The sequence below is a fragment of the Vulpes vulpes genome, chromosome 12 (assembly GCF_048418805.1).
Source record: "Vulpes vulpes isolate BD-2025 chromosome 12, VulVul3, whole genome shotgun sequence".
NCBI lineage: Eukaryota > Metazoa > Chordata > Mammalia > Carnivora > Canidae > Vulpes > Vulpes vulpes.
This window is the reverse complement of record NC_132791.1, coordinates 20,291,922-20,311,838: the sequence shown is the minus strand read 5'-3', so window position 1 is coordinate 20,311,838 and position 19,917 is coordinate 20,291,922. Positions and strand designations below refer to the sequence as shown.

Sequence of the window (19,917 nt, the reverse complement as noted above, 5' to 3'; positions counted from 1 at the left end):
TGGTGGCAACTGCTCCCTTCCCTAGTGGTCCTCATCAGACCACCTCTACCGTCCTGGAGACAGGGAGCACCTCAAAATCCGAAGTGTACACAACAGTATATAGCTAGTATAATTTCACCATCTCCTAACAGGAGTAGCTGTGAAGTCAAAAGGAGATATTAGAAAACTCAAAAAGCACAAACGTCCAGATCATTTAGCTTGGGGTAACTGTGACCCTGAAAGTATGCCACACCACAGAAATTATTGATAAGCTGAATATGCTAAGTTTATACTCAGTAGGTAAAAGTTTATTTTATTTAGGAAAAACCATATGCTTTGCAGTTAAGCTATCTGGAAAATTAACTTTTTAAAAGATTTTATGTGAGACAGAGAGTACAAGCAGGGGGAGTGGGAGAGGGTGAAGCAGAAGCAGACTCCCCATCAAGCAAGGAGAGCCCAATCCCCGAACTATCTGAGCCATCTGAGCCGAGGGCAGATGTCCAATTGACTGAACCACCCAGGCGCTCCTGGAAAATTAACTTATCTGGCACTCCTCTTGACCAAGTAAGATGGATAAATGAAGGACTGTCTTACCTACAAATTATCAGGTGGAGTTGCTGAAGAGTCAAAGTAGTAGGCTAAATGTTTTCTCTCAAAAGACTGCACCACAAAAAAGTGCTAGTAACTCTAACCCAACCACAAGAGAAGATCAAATAGAACAGACTTTAAAAAACCCCACTTTAGGGATCCCTGGGTGGCGCAGTGGTTTAGCGCCTGCCTTTGGCCCAGGGAGCGATCCTGGAGACCCAGGATCGAATCCCACGTCAGGCTCCTGGTGCATGGAGCCTGCTTCTCCCTCTGCCTGTGTCTCTGCCTCTCTCTCTCTCTCTGTGTATGACTATCATAAATAAATACAAAAAAAATTAAAAAAAAAAAAAACCACTTTATTCCGAACATAATTACCAAAAGAAAGTTAACTGACACACTTAATAAATTTCATTTAAACTCAGTCTCAAAACTAAAAAATGTTAAAGAAAAACAGCTTTGTGTGCTTAACCACTTTTAATAATGAAACTTAAAAAAAACCCAAACATATAGAGACTCCTCCACGATTTGGGAGCCATTTAGGCAAGCAAATACCATTAAGCAAAAAGACATTAAAAATGAAAAAAAAAAAAATCCTCAAATTTAAGGAGAACGCCTGTTAAGTCTTTGATACGCATTTATACACATATGAGAAACCAGAGGGTATTTTAATTTAAAGGAGGTCAAGTCTGATCGCTCACCCTTCCCTCACATGTGCTCTCCGGTCTTGCCTTCACTTTGACCGCCCTTGTCTCCCTACACAACTTCATCCACAATGACCTGCCATTTCCCACAGTGCAGTAAGCTGACCCAGAAGCATTCCCAGTCCCATTCCAAACACATCCTCTCTGCCGCCGATTCCCTTATATGTTTGCACAGCATGAGAACGGAGTATTACCACTGTAATCGAGCTAGGAAATTTCAGGTCTCCAAAGAGGACTCTAGATACACAATTCTGTTTTATTGCACAGTTTACAATATATAGCAAGTGATTACATAACCAACCATAAGGTACGGTGAGTATTGAGACAAAAACATCAACTGTCTCCAACCACAAATGAAACAAAGACACAAATCTGCCACCATAGAGAGGTTGTGTTTGCTCTGTGATGCAGTCCGGAGGGCTCATACTACCCCAAGCGTTCTAAATATAGAATCCATAACATCTCTGGTGGCATCAGAGATGAAGTATGGGAGGCAGGACCAGGGTGCCTGTGCTCATAAACTGTCTGTGCCACATATGTAACAGAAAGGCCACTTTTAAAGCTCTTCAGATAAAGTTATTCAATCAGGTTTGCCTTTTCAAAATTACTAGTTCACACTGAAAGTAAAAACAAGTAGTTAGAATCTCTTATTAATAACACATTTTGACTTCTTTTAAGGTTCAGACAAAGCTATTGGCTACCACAAGCAAGTTTATTTTTTGTCAAATTTAAGAAGTCTATAGGACAAGACAAACCCATCCCTGGTAATGTATTTACAGTTTGGTCTTCAAAAGCTGTAAAAAGTGACAAAGAAATCCAAATATATTAGGAGTTAAAATCGATCTTCAAAATGTTTTTAAACGCCACAAGTTTGAGATTGCAGAAACCAAAGTATCCCCTTTCAAATTCTCACTTCATCTGTATTTCACAAAGTGCTTTAGAACTTCAGTATCCGTCACCTCACAGGAGTGTATAGACAAAAGGAAGCCCATCCCCTAACTCACCTGCCACCCACTGAGCATCACCAAGACACACCACTGATGCTCAGACCAGATGCCTTCATCTCCCGATTCAAAGCCAGACTCAATTCAGTAAGCCAAAGGATGCTACTCACGTTTATTTGGTGTCAAATCCTTTTCTGAAATCCTCACCTCTGTATCTTGGTTTCCAAAGAAAACTGCCATTTCCAACACATTTTGAGGGACTGTTGTAAAGCTACTGAGGCTCATTACTGCCTGGCAAGTGCTTGATAACGCTTCTCAATCCTTTATGTTGGAAGGATGCTTATTCGACCAGCCATATTGCATTTAGAGGTAAACATCTCTTTTGGGACTATCTGCCCAGAAATGGAGTAAACTACCAACTGAGACCCTGATTTTATTTTGGTCAGTGTATGCACATATTCATATGCAATTACCCAGAATGATGAAAAACTAATAGTAAGAAATCTAACTGCCATGTCAGATGCTGGCAAGCAATCTTAACTACTTATTTACAGATGTGGATTTTTAAAAGGTTGATAAATTACTTTTCTAGGATGTTCCATATTTTATTAGTTAATCAATTGGTAGAGGCATTTTGCTTCATCTGGAAAAAATATTTTAAAATCTAATTCCTTTGACAAGTAAGTTTTTCTCTGTCATGTAAGGGATGAGTATGCTACCCAGCTATTATGAACTAGCAGCATTTAAAATTAATCCTTTAAATGTATTTATTTAGATCTTATCATCTCAAACTGTCTTACGGTTTTAATGATAAAATGGTAAAACTGGGTTCCCAAAATGTAAAAATCCTAATGGAAGTCTCTATTTCCAAGAGTCAAATAAAAAAGCTAACACTCTGGGATGAAAGCTATCTTGAGGTTTTTCCCTTCTGTAATGCTTAGAAACCAGGGGAGAGAAATCTAGAATCCCATTAATAGACTTCCAAAATACAATTTTATGGAAGTGGTTTTTTTTTTTTAAAGGAGGGCTTTAAGAGAACAAGATACTTCAATATGACAAACTATGACTCAAAGAAAAAACACTCCCCAAACTCCCAAAGCTCTTAAGTTGGCAACAATTAATCAAAGAAACGGATTTAACCAGAGTTTGCAATTAATATAAAATTTCTTCACAGGAGGAAACACCAGTAACGAAATCTAGGCCTCCTCATGTTTTGGCAATGAAATAAGTGAAATTAACATTAGGACATCTGGGAGGGGTTAAGGTCATATTCAGAACTAAACACAAAACTCTCCAACCTAGCAAAATGGAAGCTTTGACTAGCTGCTTGGGTGGGCCACACCACGTCTGAATAGTCTGTAAGGACTATCCCAATAGGTACTTAGTTTCAAAACTAATATAAACAATTTATCATAAAAAGCCTACATCTAATAAGCTGTTTTCCTCTGTCCTTTGTCCTACAAGTATATGCTTATGTTTAACGAAGACTACCCTTTGCAACTCCTCCTAAGAGCAGAGAAGCAAGAAATGGAGTAAGAGAAGGAAGCCTGAGAATTCACAGGGCTCTCTCTAGGAGCCTTTTCTCTGGCTGGTCATGGCCACTGACATTTCAATACAGAAGATTTAAAAACTTTTGGAAAAAAGAATCATACCTTGGCTACTAGTTTTCCTTGTCAAAAGCAGTCAGATAGACAGCTATTAACCAGGCAATTAGCCCAAAGTTCTCAGATAATGATAAAAAACAAAACCAAAAACCCCTTATATTTTCCTATTAGAACCTTTTATTCTGAATTTGTTGGTGCTTCAAGAAAACAGCTTTGCCCATAATTCACTGTGCCCTGAACTAATGACACCAACTTATATTTGGCCAATTAGGAACAATGCCAAACCACATTCTTCTTAGATCTATTCAGTTAATAAATGGCACTTAACTGATAGTTTCTTTCATATAATCTTTAACAAGAACTCATAAGTTGCATTGATTATGCCCCAAGAGATGAGGGATCGATGGTAATTCAGATGAGCACCTCTGAAAAGATTTGTCAGCTTCCTGTCCCGCTCTAGCCAGATTTTCTGGAAAACCTTGGGAAAAGACTGAAATTCCCCACCAATCTGAGACTGCATGCGAGTTTTCACAACATTAACTGGGAAAAACAAGATTCCCAACATGGCACCCAACAGACCTCCACAGATAAAATCATTGACCAAATGGGCGCTGTGAGTTTTGGCGGTAGGCAGATGCTCCTTAATGGGACCTCGAAGGCCAAAGAAAAGGACATTGCTGAATCCATTGCGGAAAAGAACAGGTACCAAGCCTCGATAATACTCTCTAATTCCATGGCATTTGAGTGCCTTGAAAGCCTGGTAAGTGTTTGTAAATTTGTCATGATGCTTATGGTCTTGAAGCAATGTCTGAACTCTTTCCAATGGAGTGAAAATCGCTTCTGTTGTGCCTGCAAGTACTGCTGCCACACTACGGGTTGCAAACTCAGGGGTACTGATATGCTTCCGGAGAAGGCAAGATAAGTCTTCGTACAGACCAAACATAAGTGCCAGTGTAGTTGTCTTCTGCATCAGTGGGGGAAGGATTCCGCGGTACAAGTTTCGAAAGCCATCCCTCCTCAACTGAAGCACTGCATCCCGGGTTTTGATTCCATACAGCTGCTGCCTAAAGAGCACCTTCTGAATGGGAAATGTGATTGCTACATTGTTGAAAGCTGCACAGCAGCCACACAAGTAATGCTTCATTTCACCAACATTTGCAATGTGAGGTGACAGATCTTGTTTTGAAGATGTTAGGATGGGCGGTCTCTTTTCATGAGCTTCTGAATCCACCATGTTGCTTAAGATCTTTCTTCTTCATGAAGGATATTTTTAACCTACGAATAACAAAATGACAACAGTTAAGCCATTATATACAGGGCTAAACAAGTGGAATTCTTCCTTCCTTAACCCTTTAATTTCTGGACACTATCACATTTTCCCTTTTAAGATTACAGCAGTAGTTTTTTCAGTATTTTCAGAGGGCCCCTGGGGGTCCCTGACACCCTTGTAGGGGTCCAGGAAGTCCTTCCTTTTCCAGCCACATATTTGTGTGAAGCTGGGTTTTCTCTATGTACTTTAACCATAACAACTTCTCATCACAGACACAATGCAGGAGCAGATAGGAAGCTCCACCTACCTTTTATGCCAGACATTACACAGACCTGCAAAACTGGAAAACATACTTTTCTCATTAATTTTTTGGAAAATAGTTATTTTTCATGAACATGTGTTGTCTATGTTAATGTGTTATTTTAAAGTGAATCAGGGGTACCTGGTGTCTCAGTCAGTTGAGTGGGTTGAGCGACCAACTCTTGATTTTTGGATTGGGTCATGATCTCAGAGTTGTAGAATCAGACCCTGCATCCAGCTCTGCGTTCAGGGTGGAACCTGCTTGTCCCTTTCCCTCCCCTTGCTGCCTCTCATCCTTCCTCCTACTCTTGCAATTTATCTTTAAAATAAGTAAAGTGAATTAATTTTAAAACTTTGATTTCTAAGACCATAAACACTAATCCACCTAAATAAAGGCTCTTTAGGGTCACAATAATTTTTAAGTGTAAAGGGGTCCTGAGGGATGTGTGGGTGGCTCAGCGGTTGAGCATCTGCCTTTGGCTCAGGGTGTGATCCCGGAGTCCCAGGATCAAGTCCCACATCAGGCTCCCTGCATGAAGCCTGCTTCTCTCTCTGCCTGTGTCTTGGTCTCTCTGCCTCTCATGAATAAGTTAAGTCTTTGTGTGGAAGGATAATCATATATACTGTCTTGTATAGTACGTATGAACTAGTCCTGTAGTCTCAAATTTTTTGGTCTCAGGATTCCTCCCCCCCCTTTTTAAAGATTTTATTTTATTTATTTAAGTCCTCTGCTGAGAACTTAAAATAGCAAAATATGCATTCATTCATTGTTCATTAACACTTAGTGTCTACTCTGGACTAGGCCCTCTGCCAAATGCTAGAGATTCAAAAGCAAAGAACTCACAATTTATAGGAGACTGCCAAGGTAAACAAATACACCACAATGTAAATACTTTGTATGATAAATATGTGCTGTGGATAAGGGACTCTAAGCATGCATTTTGGGAGGTAGAAGCTGGAATAAGGCCATGGAAGGCCTGCAAGTATGTACTATACTGTATTTTCACATATTTAATTCTCAAAACAACTGCATCAAATAAACATTATTTTCCCAGTTTTACCAATGAAAAAACCAATACTCTCCTTTGTTCGAGGTACAGAAAGTAACTGGTGGAACTGGCATGCTGTGTCTGACTGCAGGGTGCATGTTCCTGCTATCATACCAAAGGATGGCAGTGACTCTGGGAGGCTGCCCTGAACAAAGTGGCTGTATATCAGACTGCTGAAGATTTGAAGCCCAGCAGCCTGGGTAGCTCAGTGGTTTAACGCCACCTTCAGCCCAAGGTGTGATCCTGGAGACCTGGGATGGAGTCCCAAGTCGGGCTCCCTGCGTGGAGCCTGCTTCTCCCTCTGCCTGTGTGTCTCTGCCTCTCTCTCCCTGTCTCTCAGGAATAAATAAAATCTTTAAAAAAAAATAAAAATAAAAAACCAAAAAACAAGAGTTGGTAGAGATGTGGAGAAGTAGAGTCCCTGGTGAGAATGCAAAATGACGCAGCCACTAAAACAGAACTACAAACAACTACCATAGGATTCAGCAGTCCCATTCCTAGGTATGTATCTGTTAAAAACTGAAAGCAGAGTCTCAAGAGGTATGTGACACCCCATCCACAGCAGTAGTACTCACAACAGCCAAAAGGTGGAAGCAACAGAAATGTCCACTGATGGATGAGTGGATAAACAAGACTTGGTGTATACACATACAGTGGAATGCCATGTGGCCTTAGAGAGGGAGGAAATCCCATCACATGCTATCAGACATGGATGAACACTGAGAACATGAAGTGAAACAAGTCATAAAAGGACAAGTACTGTATGACTTATATAAAGTACATAAAACAGTCAAATTTATAGAGACAGAAAGGGGAATGGGAGTTACCAGGGGCTTGGAGAAAGGGCAACAGGGAGTTACTGCTTAATGGGTATAGTTTCATACATGTTGCTATCAACTGTGGAGCATTCATGACAGATTTTAAAATGCAATTACTGTGAAGTGCAGTGCAGAGTTAAAACATAGAAAAGAATCAGAACCAGTTCCTGGGGAGCTTATTGCTACAGGAGCCACAGAAATTTAACATCAAACATAGAACACACATCCACAACCATCACCTCCCCTCTAGGAGGACAGCCTAGGGAAATAGTTATTCATACAAGAGGTACACAAAGCTTCAACTACAAGACGGTCACAACAATGCTCTTTAGAGAAACACTGAATAAAAATTAAATGCTCAACAATTCATGCCCAATTAATAAATGAAAATGTAGCCACCTGACAGGATGTCATACGGATGTTAAAAATAAGAGTAGGGGATCCCTGAGTGGCTCAGCGGTTTGGCGCCTGCCTTTGGCCCAGGGCGCGATCCTGGAGTCCCGGGATCGAGTCCTGAGTTGGGCTCCCAGCATGGAGCCTGCTTCTCCCTCCTCCTGTGTCTCTGCCTCTATCATAAATAAATAAATAATCTTTAAAAAAATAAAAATAAGAGTATTTTAGGTTCAGCAGTTTGAATTTTTAAAAATGTTAATGAAATTTTAGGTAGCAGTTGAATCTTTTGATCAGTAAATGGTATAAAAAGATTACTTTTTACTGACAAGTGACAATGCTATTTTTTTTATCTATGTCAAAAAAAACGGCAGGTCATATTTTCTCAATTTCACAATAATGCTGTTTTCCTTTTCTGTATTTTTTAAGTTAACAGATGAAGATAATGAAGGTCTAATGAGGATGACAAAAGGGCGACACTGACAGACCAATTAAGACAGTTTGCTGTACCTCTCTGAGGCTCAGCTTCCACACTTAGAACCAAGGCAGATGCCATCTACCCTGCACAACCAAAGTGAAAGTCAGCTAGAGTCTTAACAACAATGAGGGGAGGGGAGGGGAGGGGAGGGGAGGAGAGGGGAGGGGTGGCACAGGGAGCAAGGCAGTCAGGGTCCAGTCAACAAACATCAGCCTTCCCAGTGGTGTCCTTCCTCCTTAAGTTTGTAATAAAAAATGCTTTTTCTGGAGTGCCTGGGTGGCTCAGTCGGTTAAGCATCTGTCTTTGGCTCTGGTCCTGATGTCCGGGTCCTAGGATCAAGCCCCATGTCAAGCTCCCTGCTCAGCAGGAAGTCTGCTTCTCCCTCTACCCCTACCACCTACTCATGCTCTCTCCTCCTCTCTCAAGAAACTAAGTAAAATCTTAAGAAAAAAAAGTTTTTCCAGTTTCATTCAGACTTACAGGATAACACTGTCAAGATTTTCATTTATTTTTGTTGGGGATTTCTTCTGCTGCTCTTACACTGGTCTCTTAGCATACTAAGAAAATTAAATTCACCCAACTATTCAAAGGCACTGCCCTGTGTATCCGAGATTAGAGATAAACAAGAACCCTGGCCTCGAGAGAGATAAGACATGCAAATAATTAGACTACAGTGTGATAAATGAAAGCAGGGAAATATACGCACAAGGTGTATAAAGGCCCCACATTAACAAGCTATCTAGAGACAGTGACAGGACAGGACAGTGGGCAAACAGGGTAAAGCACACTCAGCTAAAGGTGGCGGCACAGAAGAAGGTGTAGGTCTTGTGTCAAAGGAGCTGCAGTGTCGTGTTCTTGAGAAACTTTTCAAATACGTTCTGCTGGAGCATAATGTGGGTGGAAAAATGGTGAGTGGGCAGAGGAGGATGGGGAAGCAGCCTTGGACCAGCTTTAGGAGAGACCCTCAGGAAGATCCCAAGACCTGCTGACACTACTGTGCACTATATTTTTCCTTTCTCATGTGAAGCAAATGGAAACAAGCTATTTTCATTAAGTGTGTCACACCAGGGTCTGTGCGTCCTCTTCCCACAAGATAGACTAAGAAGAAAATGAAACACTGAACACTTTGGCCTAAAGTCTCTTTGTTTTGGAGTTCCAGTTGGCTTGCTCCATGTTCCTATTAGAAAACCTAAACTCCTCAGCTGAGAAAAACTGTTACTGGAAACCACTGCAGGCCCAAACTCTGCCCGAAGGAAGGTCCTGAAAGGGGTCAGGAAACTTTCCTGGGCACCAAGTCCCCTACTTACAGCATCCATCCCCAAAAGCAGGAGAGCCACACCACCTCTGCGCACCAGAACACTTTGTTCATGAAGAACATGCTCTCCCCTTTGGCAAAGTGCTGAAGGCAGCGACTTACATCTTAATGCTCCTCAGCGCTAGTGTGAATCGGTTTAAAGGGGCAGTAAAAATTGTTCCTCTGCAGTGTAAATAATCAAAGGCCTGGCTGAGGAACAGGAATTATTTCTAATTTTAGCAGGTATTAAAACTGTTAAGTAATGACTTATGCTTGACTCAGAGATGCCAGATTCCTTGGAGTTGGGCTGCTTACAGATCCAAAAAACCAAATGAGTCATTTAAATGAAAATGCACAAAAGAAATATATTACTGTTTTAGGAAAAAAATTTACACGTTAAACATTATAAAAAGATGTTTTGTTTTTTTTTTAAAGAGAAAATAAAGTTGTTATAAATCAGTTACATATACAGACATCTCCCCCCTTTAAGCTCATTGCCCTGGCTCAGGGCTGCGTCCAGCCTGACTAGTGGAAAAGCCTCTTTACCAATCAGCTCACTGCTAGTGACACCCACATTTCACAATAAGATTTTCTAGTAAGAGCATGGAGATATCCCCATATTTTGAATGATTGTATATATAACATTCTAATAATTAGATGTATTATATATAATTTTTTCTGTCTCCTATTTTGGTCCGTTTTTAAGTTTGTTTTTTTCCCTTACTTCTTTTAAAGAATGCTGCATTGGGCAACCTTGTACCTACACCTTACCTGGGTGAACTCTTGCAAGTTTATTTGTAGGATAAATCTTTAGAATGGCATTACTGGCTCAGAAACGTTTTGATAGCTACTCCAAATTGCCCCCAGAAAATAGGATGATTTATACTTCCATCACATGTATGCCAGTCAATACCAGTTCCCCATCATTTCCAGCACCAGGTATTAAACTGCAATTTCTAACCCTCTGATGTGTAAAAAATCTTTGTCATTTAAAATTTTCGATTAAACTACAGCACTTTTCATTTTGACCATATGAGTTTACTAAATTTCACATTTCTAATGTGAAAATTTCATACCCACATTTCTAATAGGTAGAAAAAAACTTTTCTGGTTTGTAAAATCTTCATATATGAAGAAAATTATTCCTAGTTCTATTAATCAAATTGTGGCAAATATTTTCCCTACTTTATTATTTTTGTGATACTGAAGTTCTTAATTTTGATATTAAATCTATGATCTTGGGGCAGCCCCGGTGGCTCAGCAGTTTAGCGCCACCTTCAGCCCAGGGCCTGATCCTGGAGACCCGGGATCGAGTCCCACGTCGGGCTCCCTGCATGGAGCCTGCTTCTCCCTCTGCCTGTGTCTCTGCCTCTTTCTCTCTGTGTGTCTCTCATGAATAAATAAAATCTTTAAAAATAAATAAATCTATGCTCTTTGTCTCTAGGCTTTACATCCTCAGAAGACCTTCATTCACTCTAATATTATGAACAAGTAATCAATCCATGCTTCACTCTATAACTTTCATAGTTTCACTTAGGAACCATACTGTAATCTCTGGAATTTCTGCGTAAGGAGGCAAAGAGAAGAGATTGCCTATGGAAGTGATCAGTGCCCATGAACATGTGTGCATATGTCTGCACTTGCTCTGCGAGTAGCCCAGCACTTCTCTAGCACCAACCTGTTCTGACCCACTATGATAGTAGGATGCTTGTCACCATCTGGTAGTGCTTCCCCATACTCTTTTCAGAATTAGCGGTTTTCCTGGCTTTCACACTTTTCCTGGTAAACTTTAGTGTATCTTTGTTATATTCCTCCCAAAAATCTTGTTGACATCTTACAGAGAAAGCAACTTCATAGATAAATTTAAAGACCTGTCACTCTTCCAAAATTAAACTGTCCTTTACAGGAATATGAGGTCTTCTTTTTTGTGTCTTTTTACAAACTTTAGTAGCATTTATAAAAATTTTCATAGAGATCTTGAATATTTCTTTTATTCTTTAAAGATATGAGAGAGAAGAGAACATGTGCACTCACGCAGCACGAACAAGAGGAACAGGGGGAGAGGGAGAAGAGAAGCAGACTCCCTTCTGAGCAAGGAGCTCAATGCGGGGCTGGATCCTAGGACCCTAAAATCATGACCTGAGCCAAAATCAAGTTGCAGGCTTAGCCAACTTAGCCACTCAGGTGCCCCCAGATTGTGAAATTTTTTTTTAATGATTTTTTATTTAATTTATTTGAGAGAGATAGCGACAGAGATGGTGAGAGAGAACATGAATGGGGAGGAGGGGGAGAAGCAGCTCCTCGCTGAGCAGGGAGCTCAACACAGGACTCAACCCCAGCACCCCGGGATCATGACTGGAGCCAAAGGCAGATGCTTAACTGACTGAGCCACCCAGGTGCCCTCTTGAGTATTTCTTATGTCTAGTATTTTACCTTTTTAGTTGCTCTCACAAATGGGCTGTTTCCTTCCAATTAATTTTTGAACTGGTTTTCATCTGCCTATGGAAAACTACCAATTCCTGCGTATTAAGGTTAGAACCAGCCAACTTACCATATCCTCTTGCTATTTTCCCAATTTTTTGGACTGGATTTGCTTCAGCTTCCACTATAAAATACCACAAAAAATTTTGACTTCTCTATAATATGTATCTTTCTTCTGGCTTATTAGATTGGCAAATACTTCCTGAACAAAATTAAATTATACTAATAGTGGATACTCTTATATTTTTCTTGATATTTATGGGAACTTTGCTAGAAATTACTGTTAAGCATGACACTGGCTTTTGGTGTGAGAAACAGGAAGTTGTCATAAAGTATTTATAATCCAAGTCCTAGTAGTTTCAAGTTTATACAGGGAAACAGATTACCATGACACAAAAATGTTTACTGATCAACTGACCCCAATAAAATCTGTACCCACTCAAATAACCCTCCCGGTTCAGCATCTATTCCTACGCACCTTTAGGACTATGCTGCAAATACGAAGCAAAACATTTTTCTAGAGCTATCACATAATTTCATCAGATAAATTACATTAAAAATCCCAAAACTGGGGACGCCTGGGTGGCTCAACAGTTTAACGTCTGCCTTTGGCTCAGGTCATGATCCCAGGGTCCTTGGACCAAGTCCCATATCAGGTCCCTTCAGGGAGCCTGCTTCTCCCTCTGTCTCTCATGAATGAGTAAATAAATAAACCTTTAAAAAATAAATAAAAATAAAACCCCCAAAACTTCATTCTGCATTCATCCTTAGTGTATATTTTTATTTTTATTTAAAGATTTTATTAATTTATTCATGAGAGACACAGATAGAGAAAGAGAGGGGCAGAAACATAGGCAGAGGGAGAAGCAGGCTCCATGCAGGGAGCCTGATGTGGGGCTCGATCTCGGGACTCCAGGATCACGCCCTGGGCCAAAGGCAGGCGCTAAACCGTTGAGCCACCCAAGGATCCCTAGTGGATCTTTTTAATGTAAGCCTCTTTCTCCCACTATTTACTACAAAATTGTTTCCCATTAAAACTGGATTCCATTTTTCTAGTACTAATAATCAACCAATAAGGGCTTAGTTTTCAAATGTGGAAGGGAATACACATTTATTCCTGTTTTACTGAAATTTAACCACTTTCAAAGCCTTCCCACCACTACCACCACTACTTCCCACCAAAATTTCCCACAGAAATTTTGGTCAAATGCTTTTAGGGAGCTACCGAGATGATCGTATGAATACTGGAGACAGAACTAGTGCAACATTTCTGAGTTGTAGCTAACAGCCTTGGTTCAAATCCTGGCTCTGCCACCTAACAATGTGTGAGCTTCATTAAGTTCCTCAATGGCTCCATGGCTTAATTTCCTCGTTTATAAAATAAGGATGTTACCTACCTCATAGGTTGGCTCACTTACTTGAGTTACTACACATAAAGCATCCAAAAGCATAGTCGAGCACTAGAAGTAGTCAACAAGGATGACTTATTCTTCTCCTCTAATGTATTTGTCTATACATTACCATTATTTCTTATTAATTTCTTGCCCTTATAAAATGGTATGAATCCTCCTTGGCCACGGTGAAATATTTTTTTAATGTATCACTGGATACCATTTGCTAGTATTTTAAAATTTCACATCACTAGAACATATCAAATTTCCAATTTTAGTACCATCTTCATGCCAAGATCAAGTGTCAATGTTCCATTGGCTTTATAAAAACAATCTGTCACTTTTTCCTCCTTATGCTGGTCAACGATGTAAACCTTATCAAAATTACCTATTTTAGTATTTTTTAGTTTTTAAAGCTGTTTTTCCTCTTTATCTCTTTTGTTTTGTCTAGGTTTACTGTATTCTAATTTCTTCAGTCAGATGCTTATTTTTATTTATTCTTCGTTTCATAATTTGAGTGTTCCAGGAGATGCATTTTCCTTTGAACAAAACTTTTTTTTATTTTTAAAGATTTATTTGAGGGGGGTGGAGAGCAGAGAGGGAAAGAGAGAAGCAGACTCCCCACTGAGCAGAGAGCCTAACATGGGGCTTGACCTCAGGACTCTGAGATCATAATCTAAGCCAAAGACAGATATTTAACTGACTGAGCCACCCAGGCGCCCTTGAGCAAAACTTTTTAATATTACTCTTTAAGATACTCTGTGGAAAATTTTGGTCTAATTGATGGTTGCCTCATCATTTGCATCATTTCCTGTTTCTTCAACATAGTGGCATTGATTTCGAATTTGATTGTGCCCAACTCCAGAATCCAACCCTGCTTTGGCTTTGTGTGTCTTATCATATCCTTTGTTTATGCTTGGAGAAGAGCATCTTCCTAGTGGCCCACAAAAGGATCATACAAGGGTGGATCCTAATATTTGGCCGTCCAATCTCAAAAGATTTGATGATTAATTCACCCTGAAGCTGACCTTTATTAGTGGGAGAATAAAGCAGCAGCAAGCTGAGTACACCAAGTCCATTACTAAGTTTTTGACCACAACAGAACAATGTAAGAGATACATACAAACCTGAAATATCCAGGCTCCATGACAGTCTTGCCACAGAAAGAAAAATATAGTAACCAATGGTAGCCATCTTTCTGCTAGATCATGCTGAAATGCAGGTGCGGGGGTGGGGGTGGGGGAGAAAGAAGCAAAGAACTTAAAATGGGTAAAGAAATGTTCTCTAAAATTCCCTGTTTTGTCCTGAAATTTTAGTTCATTCTGGATAAACAGGATCTTGTAGCACAGATATGAGAAGCCGTAGTTCTGATATCTAGCTATAGCCTCCTTAATTTGCTGACTGCATTGTTTTGATTTGATTTTCTGGAAAAGCATTCTTGCTAAAAGCCATACAGACTTCCTCCTTCCTAGGTAACAGTACTTCAGTAATTTATATAGTCTAGATTGTGCCACACAGCATTTGATGACTCCATTTTTTTTTAAGATTTTTTTTTCAGCAATCTCTACACCCAACATGAGGTCAAACCCACAACCCCGAGATTAAGAGTAGCACGCACCCTGAGTCAGCCAGGCACCCTGAAAACTCAATTTTTAAAACTGTTAACCTGTTGCTTACTTTATTATGCTAATTCCTATTTCAACAGCTGTTGCCTTTAATTCAGGATACATTTCTTGTGTAGGACAGCACTTCTTCCTCCATCATTTTTATGCATATCTTATTTATCTGACTTAGGGAGAACCAGAAAAAAAAAAAAACCCCACACCTACAGCTTTTTAAATTTGCTTAAAACATACCTTCCTCCCGTTACATTTTGTGCTCCTAACCAGTTAAGGAAACCAATGGCATCCCCCCCCCCCCCCCATGGCATTTCTAGTTTTAAAAAAAAAGTCTAAAGATGCTTAAAAAGTAGTTAGGGTAGAATCTGATAATTATTAATCACTTAGTCTTCTACATCCTCACTTTTTACTGTTTTAGCTGACACACACTTGCCAATCTAAGATTAACCAACATTTTAAAAACAACTGAGCATTTTAAAAAGAAATGCTTTATATCGATGTAATGCTGTGTTCTTCTTCAGCATCTCAGGACTAAAGAATAATAAAGTCTGCAAGAATACTCAGATTATATACCATATTGTGACAATTTACAAATATAAGAAATTTCGTTTACATACTGAATACATAACGATGCATTTTAAATTCTAAAACCACCACCTGCAAACTGTTTAACAATCTACTGCTCCTTGATAATACAAACTAAGTTATTTGTACACACGACCAACCAAATTTTGTCCATGTTCACTTTTAATTTTTACTGGAATGATTTAGTTTCCAAAATTTTGCAAATTAAAGTTAATTCATCTAGTTTGTCATGGTTCTTTGTAACAATGGAGACTTATTAAACAGAAAACTGTGGCTAGCAGAAGTTAGCTGTTTACTGACCCTTGTATATAATTGCTTTAAGATATTTTAAAAACATCACTGTAGGGCAGCCCCAGTGGCGCAGCAGTTTAGCGTCGCCTGCAGCCCAGGGCCTGATCCTGGAGACCTGGGATCGAGCCCCACGTCAGGCTTCCTGCCTGGAGCCTGCTTCTCCCTCTGCCTGTGTCTCCACGCCTCTCTCTCTCTCTCTGTGTCTCTATGAATAAATAAATAAATAAATAAAATATTTTTAAAAAAATCACTACATTTAGAGCCTCAAATTTTAATAAATAGGCCTGGACATAGAAAAAAGCAACGAAACCCTCCTAGAGTTCACAGATTTAAAACTTTCCCTCTAAATTTTAATCTCCTGAGACTTGTGATGTCTTCAAAGAAACCACCAATGCTTGTGTGAAAAGACGTTTTCCTTCTAGTTTCATGCTATGCACCAGGAGGGTATAAGCAGATTTTTAATTTGGTAACAGAAGCAAGGACAATGTGCACAGTATTCTGTGGCAATGGAGTCTAGAGTTTATACTGTTTATACTGTGAACACAGCTAAATTTCTTTACTAAACTGATCTCCATATTTAAATTCCTTAACATGGGTAATTCTTCGCAATTTCCTGTAAAACTAATTTACCATAATTTTATACTGTTTGCTCCCTAAAACACTCGAGCTATCTGAATAGAAGTACAGTTAATACTGACTTTCAAGCAACTACAAGTGTCAAAATTTTGTGGCATAATTACAGTGTAGTCTAACCGCTCGCTGAAATTTACAGCCCACACACGTATAAGCAAGGCCCAGATGTGATCCTAGCACAAAGGTCTTTGTGCAAAAACGGGGGGGGGGGGGGGGGGGGGGCGGGAACAAGTGTAATTCTCAAAGGATGCGAACTCCTACCAGTCAGCAAGTCTGAGTCAGCAACCAGAACAAGATCAGTCTGGGTTCCAATCCAAGTGGTCACACTACCTTGCTACAATATTCAAAGCAATGTCCCTACTTTAAAAATCCAATTCTCCAACCCAACTCTTTAATCTATCAAAGGAGAAACCAGGGATCTCCACTCAGGGAGGTAGCCGCTTATGATTTTTTTTTTTTTTCTTTAGATGCACTAAGGGTGACTCCAGATCCGAAGTGCCTAACCTGTGGTCTGGAGCCACGAGCGGACCGGACCGGTTCTGGTTCCTTTTGATTTCACTGAATCCTTTCCGAGGAAGGGTGGAAGGAGGCTCAAACTGGCAAGTTCACTACCCTAACCCTGCCACTACAGGGCTTTCTGTTTCACTCCTTACAGGTAGAGAGAGCAGAGGGTGGGAATTAAGACCAGCTGTGCAGAGCTGACCCGGCCAAGTAAAGGTTATGCCCAAAGGTAAACATAACTGAGGCATTGACACGCTCGACCTAACTGCGCTCGGCGCTCGGTACAGAGATTTAAAATGAGCAAACCGCCCGCCCCCCGACAGCCCCGTTCAACGGAGTTTTCCCCACAACGCGATGCAACATGGTGTCGCCGCAGATGCCCTGACCCGCTGCGGCTGGACTTACCGCCCTCCGGGCGTCCATTTCCCCCAAGTGCGATGAGAGGGGCGGGGGCTGGGCACACCCCGAGGCCCCCGCCGTCTCCGACACTGAGCCGGCTCGGGGGGCCCAGAACCCCGCACCCGGGCGGGCAGGGAGGGGGCAGGGACCCTCCCGCCGCCCAACGCCGCCCGCCCCGGGGCGAAGGCAAAGCCCGGCCCTGCCCGCCCTGCGGCTCGTGGGCCGCGGGAGGCACCTCCCCGCAGGGGCGCGTCCGCCGCAGCGCACAGCCTCCTCGCCGGAAGGCTCGTTCCGGCAGCCGCCCCGCGAACCCCGCGAACCCCGCGACACCCCGCGAAACGCCGCGAAACCCCGCAAAGCCCGGCGGGAGCCGCGAGGGCGCGGAGCAGAGCCCGGGCGGGAGCGCCGCCTCCTCCAGCGCCGGCGGCGAGGGCCCCGCCCGGGAGGGCGCGCGGGGGTGGCGGGGCGGCCTCTCCACACGCCCCGCCGCGCCCCACTCCCCCCGCGCACCGCCCGGGCGGACACCCCGCGCCGCCAGCCCGCCGCACTCACCCATCGCCGCGGGCGCCCCGTACCGCCAGCCCGCAGGTCCGCGAGCCGGCGAGCAGCGGCCGCGCAGGCGCAGACCTTGACCGACCCGGGCGCGGGGCGTAGCGTGACGCGCTCGACGCCGCCCGGGCCCGATCACGTGAGGCGGACGCCGGCGCGCCGGCCCTCGGGACCCGCAGAGTCAGGTGACCCCGCCCGAGTGCGCCTGGCCGCGGCGGGGCAGGTGTAGGGCCCTGGCGACACCTGCCGGGAGGCACCGGGGCGCCTCGGCCGGAGCAGCGGTCCCTCGGCGCCGTACGGTGGCCTCGCCGTGCCGCTGGCGGGGCGGCCGACGGTCCTCCAGCGGGCCCCTGCGGGAGTGCGGGTGGGCGTCGGCCGTAGTGGGTGCCCCGCCTCGCTCCCCGCGGTAGCCTTGGGTTAGGTTTCATCGAACGCTCAGAGTGGCCTTTTGTCAGCTACGGATAGGCAGGCCACGGAGGAACACCTGTGTGTGCGTCAGGACGGACGCATCGCTTTAAAGGGTCTTTCTTTGGGGCCCGTGGGTGGCTCAGGCCCCGATCCCCGGGGTCCTGGGATCGGGATCGAGTCCCCCATGGGGCGCCCCGGGGGAGCCTGCGTCTCCCTCTGCCCATGTCTCTGCCTCTCTCTCTGTCTCTCATGAATAAATAAAACCTTTATATGTTTTTTTTTTTTAAGATTTTATTTTTAAGTCCTCTCTGTGCCCACCATGGGGCAAATAAAACCTTTAAAAATAAAGTCGCCTTCCTTTCAACCTCAGGCAACTTACAGGTCTTGGGCTCAACTGCACTGGGAAATGGAAGGCTTAGGTGAAGTAATAGCTCTGACACTTCTGACAGGTCCCTGGCTCCTAAGCCCCAAATCCCTGTCCAAACCCCTATCTGAAAAGTGATGCTTGCCTGGCACCAGCCCTTTGGCCTTTGTAAGCATCACTAGGAATAATGGCTCTAACTTGTAAACTGAGGCACACAAGAGGTGTGAGGGGTTGAAGGAAACGGAAAGGTCAGTCTGGAGAGGAGAAAGTCTTCAGGAGACTCCTGAAATGTGTGTGAAGAATAGGCACTTTACATGGGGTTAGTCCCAAGAGGCAACTTCCACTGGAGCCACATATTAGTCATGGGTTAGCCCGGGGTGGGTGGCTTTCCCTGGACAGCACTTTATAGATATCATCTCTGAGATTTTGTCTGGTCTGCTTGAACCAGGCTGCTGCTCGGCTGCTTGGGGTGCAGGAGACCAATGCTACCTACTTTCAGCAAACTCTCCGGAGGTACCTGCTGTGTATCATTGTTCATGCCCCAGCTCCCCTGGGGGATCTTAAAGTCTAATGTTTATATATAAAAACAAAAGACTCTGAAAATTCGGAAGCATGAGGGGCCTTTCCCCTTGAGAGGGAATCACCACAGATAGCTTCATAGGGCAGGAGGTGTTTGAACTGGGCCTCGGTTGAATGACTTGGAATTTGGACTAGTGGAGAAAGTCATAGTAGCAGGAGATAAGATTGTAAAAGGTCAGGTGGTGGGGTCTGATAGTCCAAATATTGCCTGTCAGACAGAGGCACTTGGCATCTAATTAGTGTTCAGGGATAGATTCGGGGCCCCGTAGGATAATGACAAGGCCGCACTGGTTTGCAATGATAAACCAGGCAATAGTTGGGGAAGGGCATTCACTTCAAAATTATGTTTTCCCTGTCTTGTGTGAATTCCTATTCAGTTGTATTATTCGAAATATAAATAAATCACACTGGCATCCAGAGTGTTTAGACACATAAATAATTCATTCCAGATTAGAATGGACTTAGTCTCCTGTGGTAAAACCGGAAGAAAAGGGAAAGATTGAAGTTAAATATGCAGTTAGGGCACAACAGACTCCAAGGAATTCCCAGGCCAACAGGAACCCCCGTGCTGCAGGCCGCAGTGCAGACCTCTGCCCCTCCCGCTCTTACTTCCTGGTCAGAGACACCCCAGGCCCTTAACTGGCTCTTCTTGGACCTATGAACGTTGGAACTCAAAACCTTCTATTTTCTGATTCAGGATTC

General features: G+C 42.7%; 1 protein-coding gene and 1 non-coding gene across 5 annotated transcripts; one reads left to right on the top strand and one right to left on the bottom strand.

Annotated features, from left to right (window-relative positions):
* Nucleotides 1-1,504: 1,504 nt before the first annotated feature.
* On the bottom strand, nucleotides 1,505-18,005 carry SLC25A51 (solute carrier family 25 member 51). 4 transcript variants are annotated; one of them, XM_072727897.1, is made up of 3 exons: nucleotides 17,868-18,005; nucleotides 14,415-14,498; nucleotides 1,505-5,091 (listed from the first exon to the last, which is right to left on the bottom strand). In XM_072727897.1, the coding sequence occupies exon 3, from the start codon at nucleotides 5,048-5,050 to the stop codon at nucleotides 4,157-4,159; it is 894 nt and encodes a 297-aa protein (XP_072583998.1). In that variant the 5' UTR covers nucleotides 5,051-5,091; nucleotides 14,415-14,498; nucleotides 17,868-18,005; the 3' UTR covers nucleotides 1,505-4,156. The 4 variants fall into 4 exon arrangements, with proteins under 4 accessions (XP_072583998.1, XP_025868938.1, XP_072583999.1 ...); XM_026013153.2 differs by lacking the exon at nucleotides 17,868-18,005 and adding an exon at nucleotides 17,322-17,725; XM_072727898.1 differs by lacking the exon at nucleotides 14,415-14,498.
* Nucleotides 16,128-16,174, top strand: LOC112930893 (small nucleolar RNA SNORD42). The gene has a single exon (XR_003237227.1). It is a non-coding gene; the product is annotated as a small nucleolar RNA SNORD42 (small nucleolar RNA).
* Nucleotides 18,006-19,917: the final 1,912 nt, after the last annotated feature.

Coding starts and splice junctions, on each gene's coding strand:
- SLC25A51 (XM_072727897.1), bottom strand. CDS start 5,050: ATGGTGGATTCAGAAGCTCATGAAAAGAGACCGCCCATCCTAACATCT.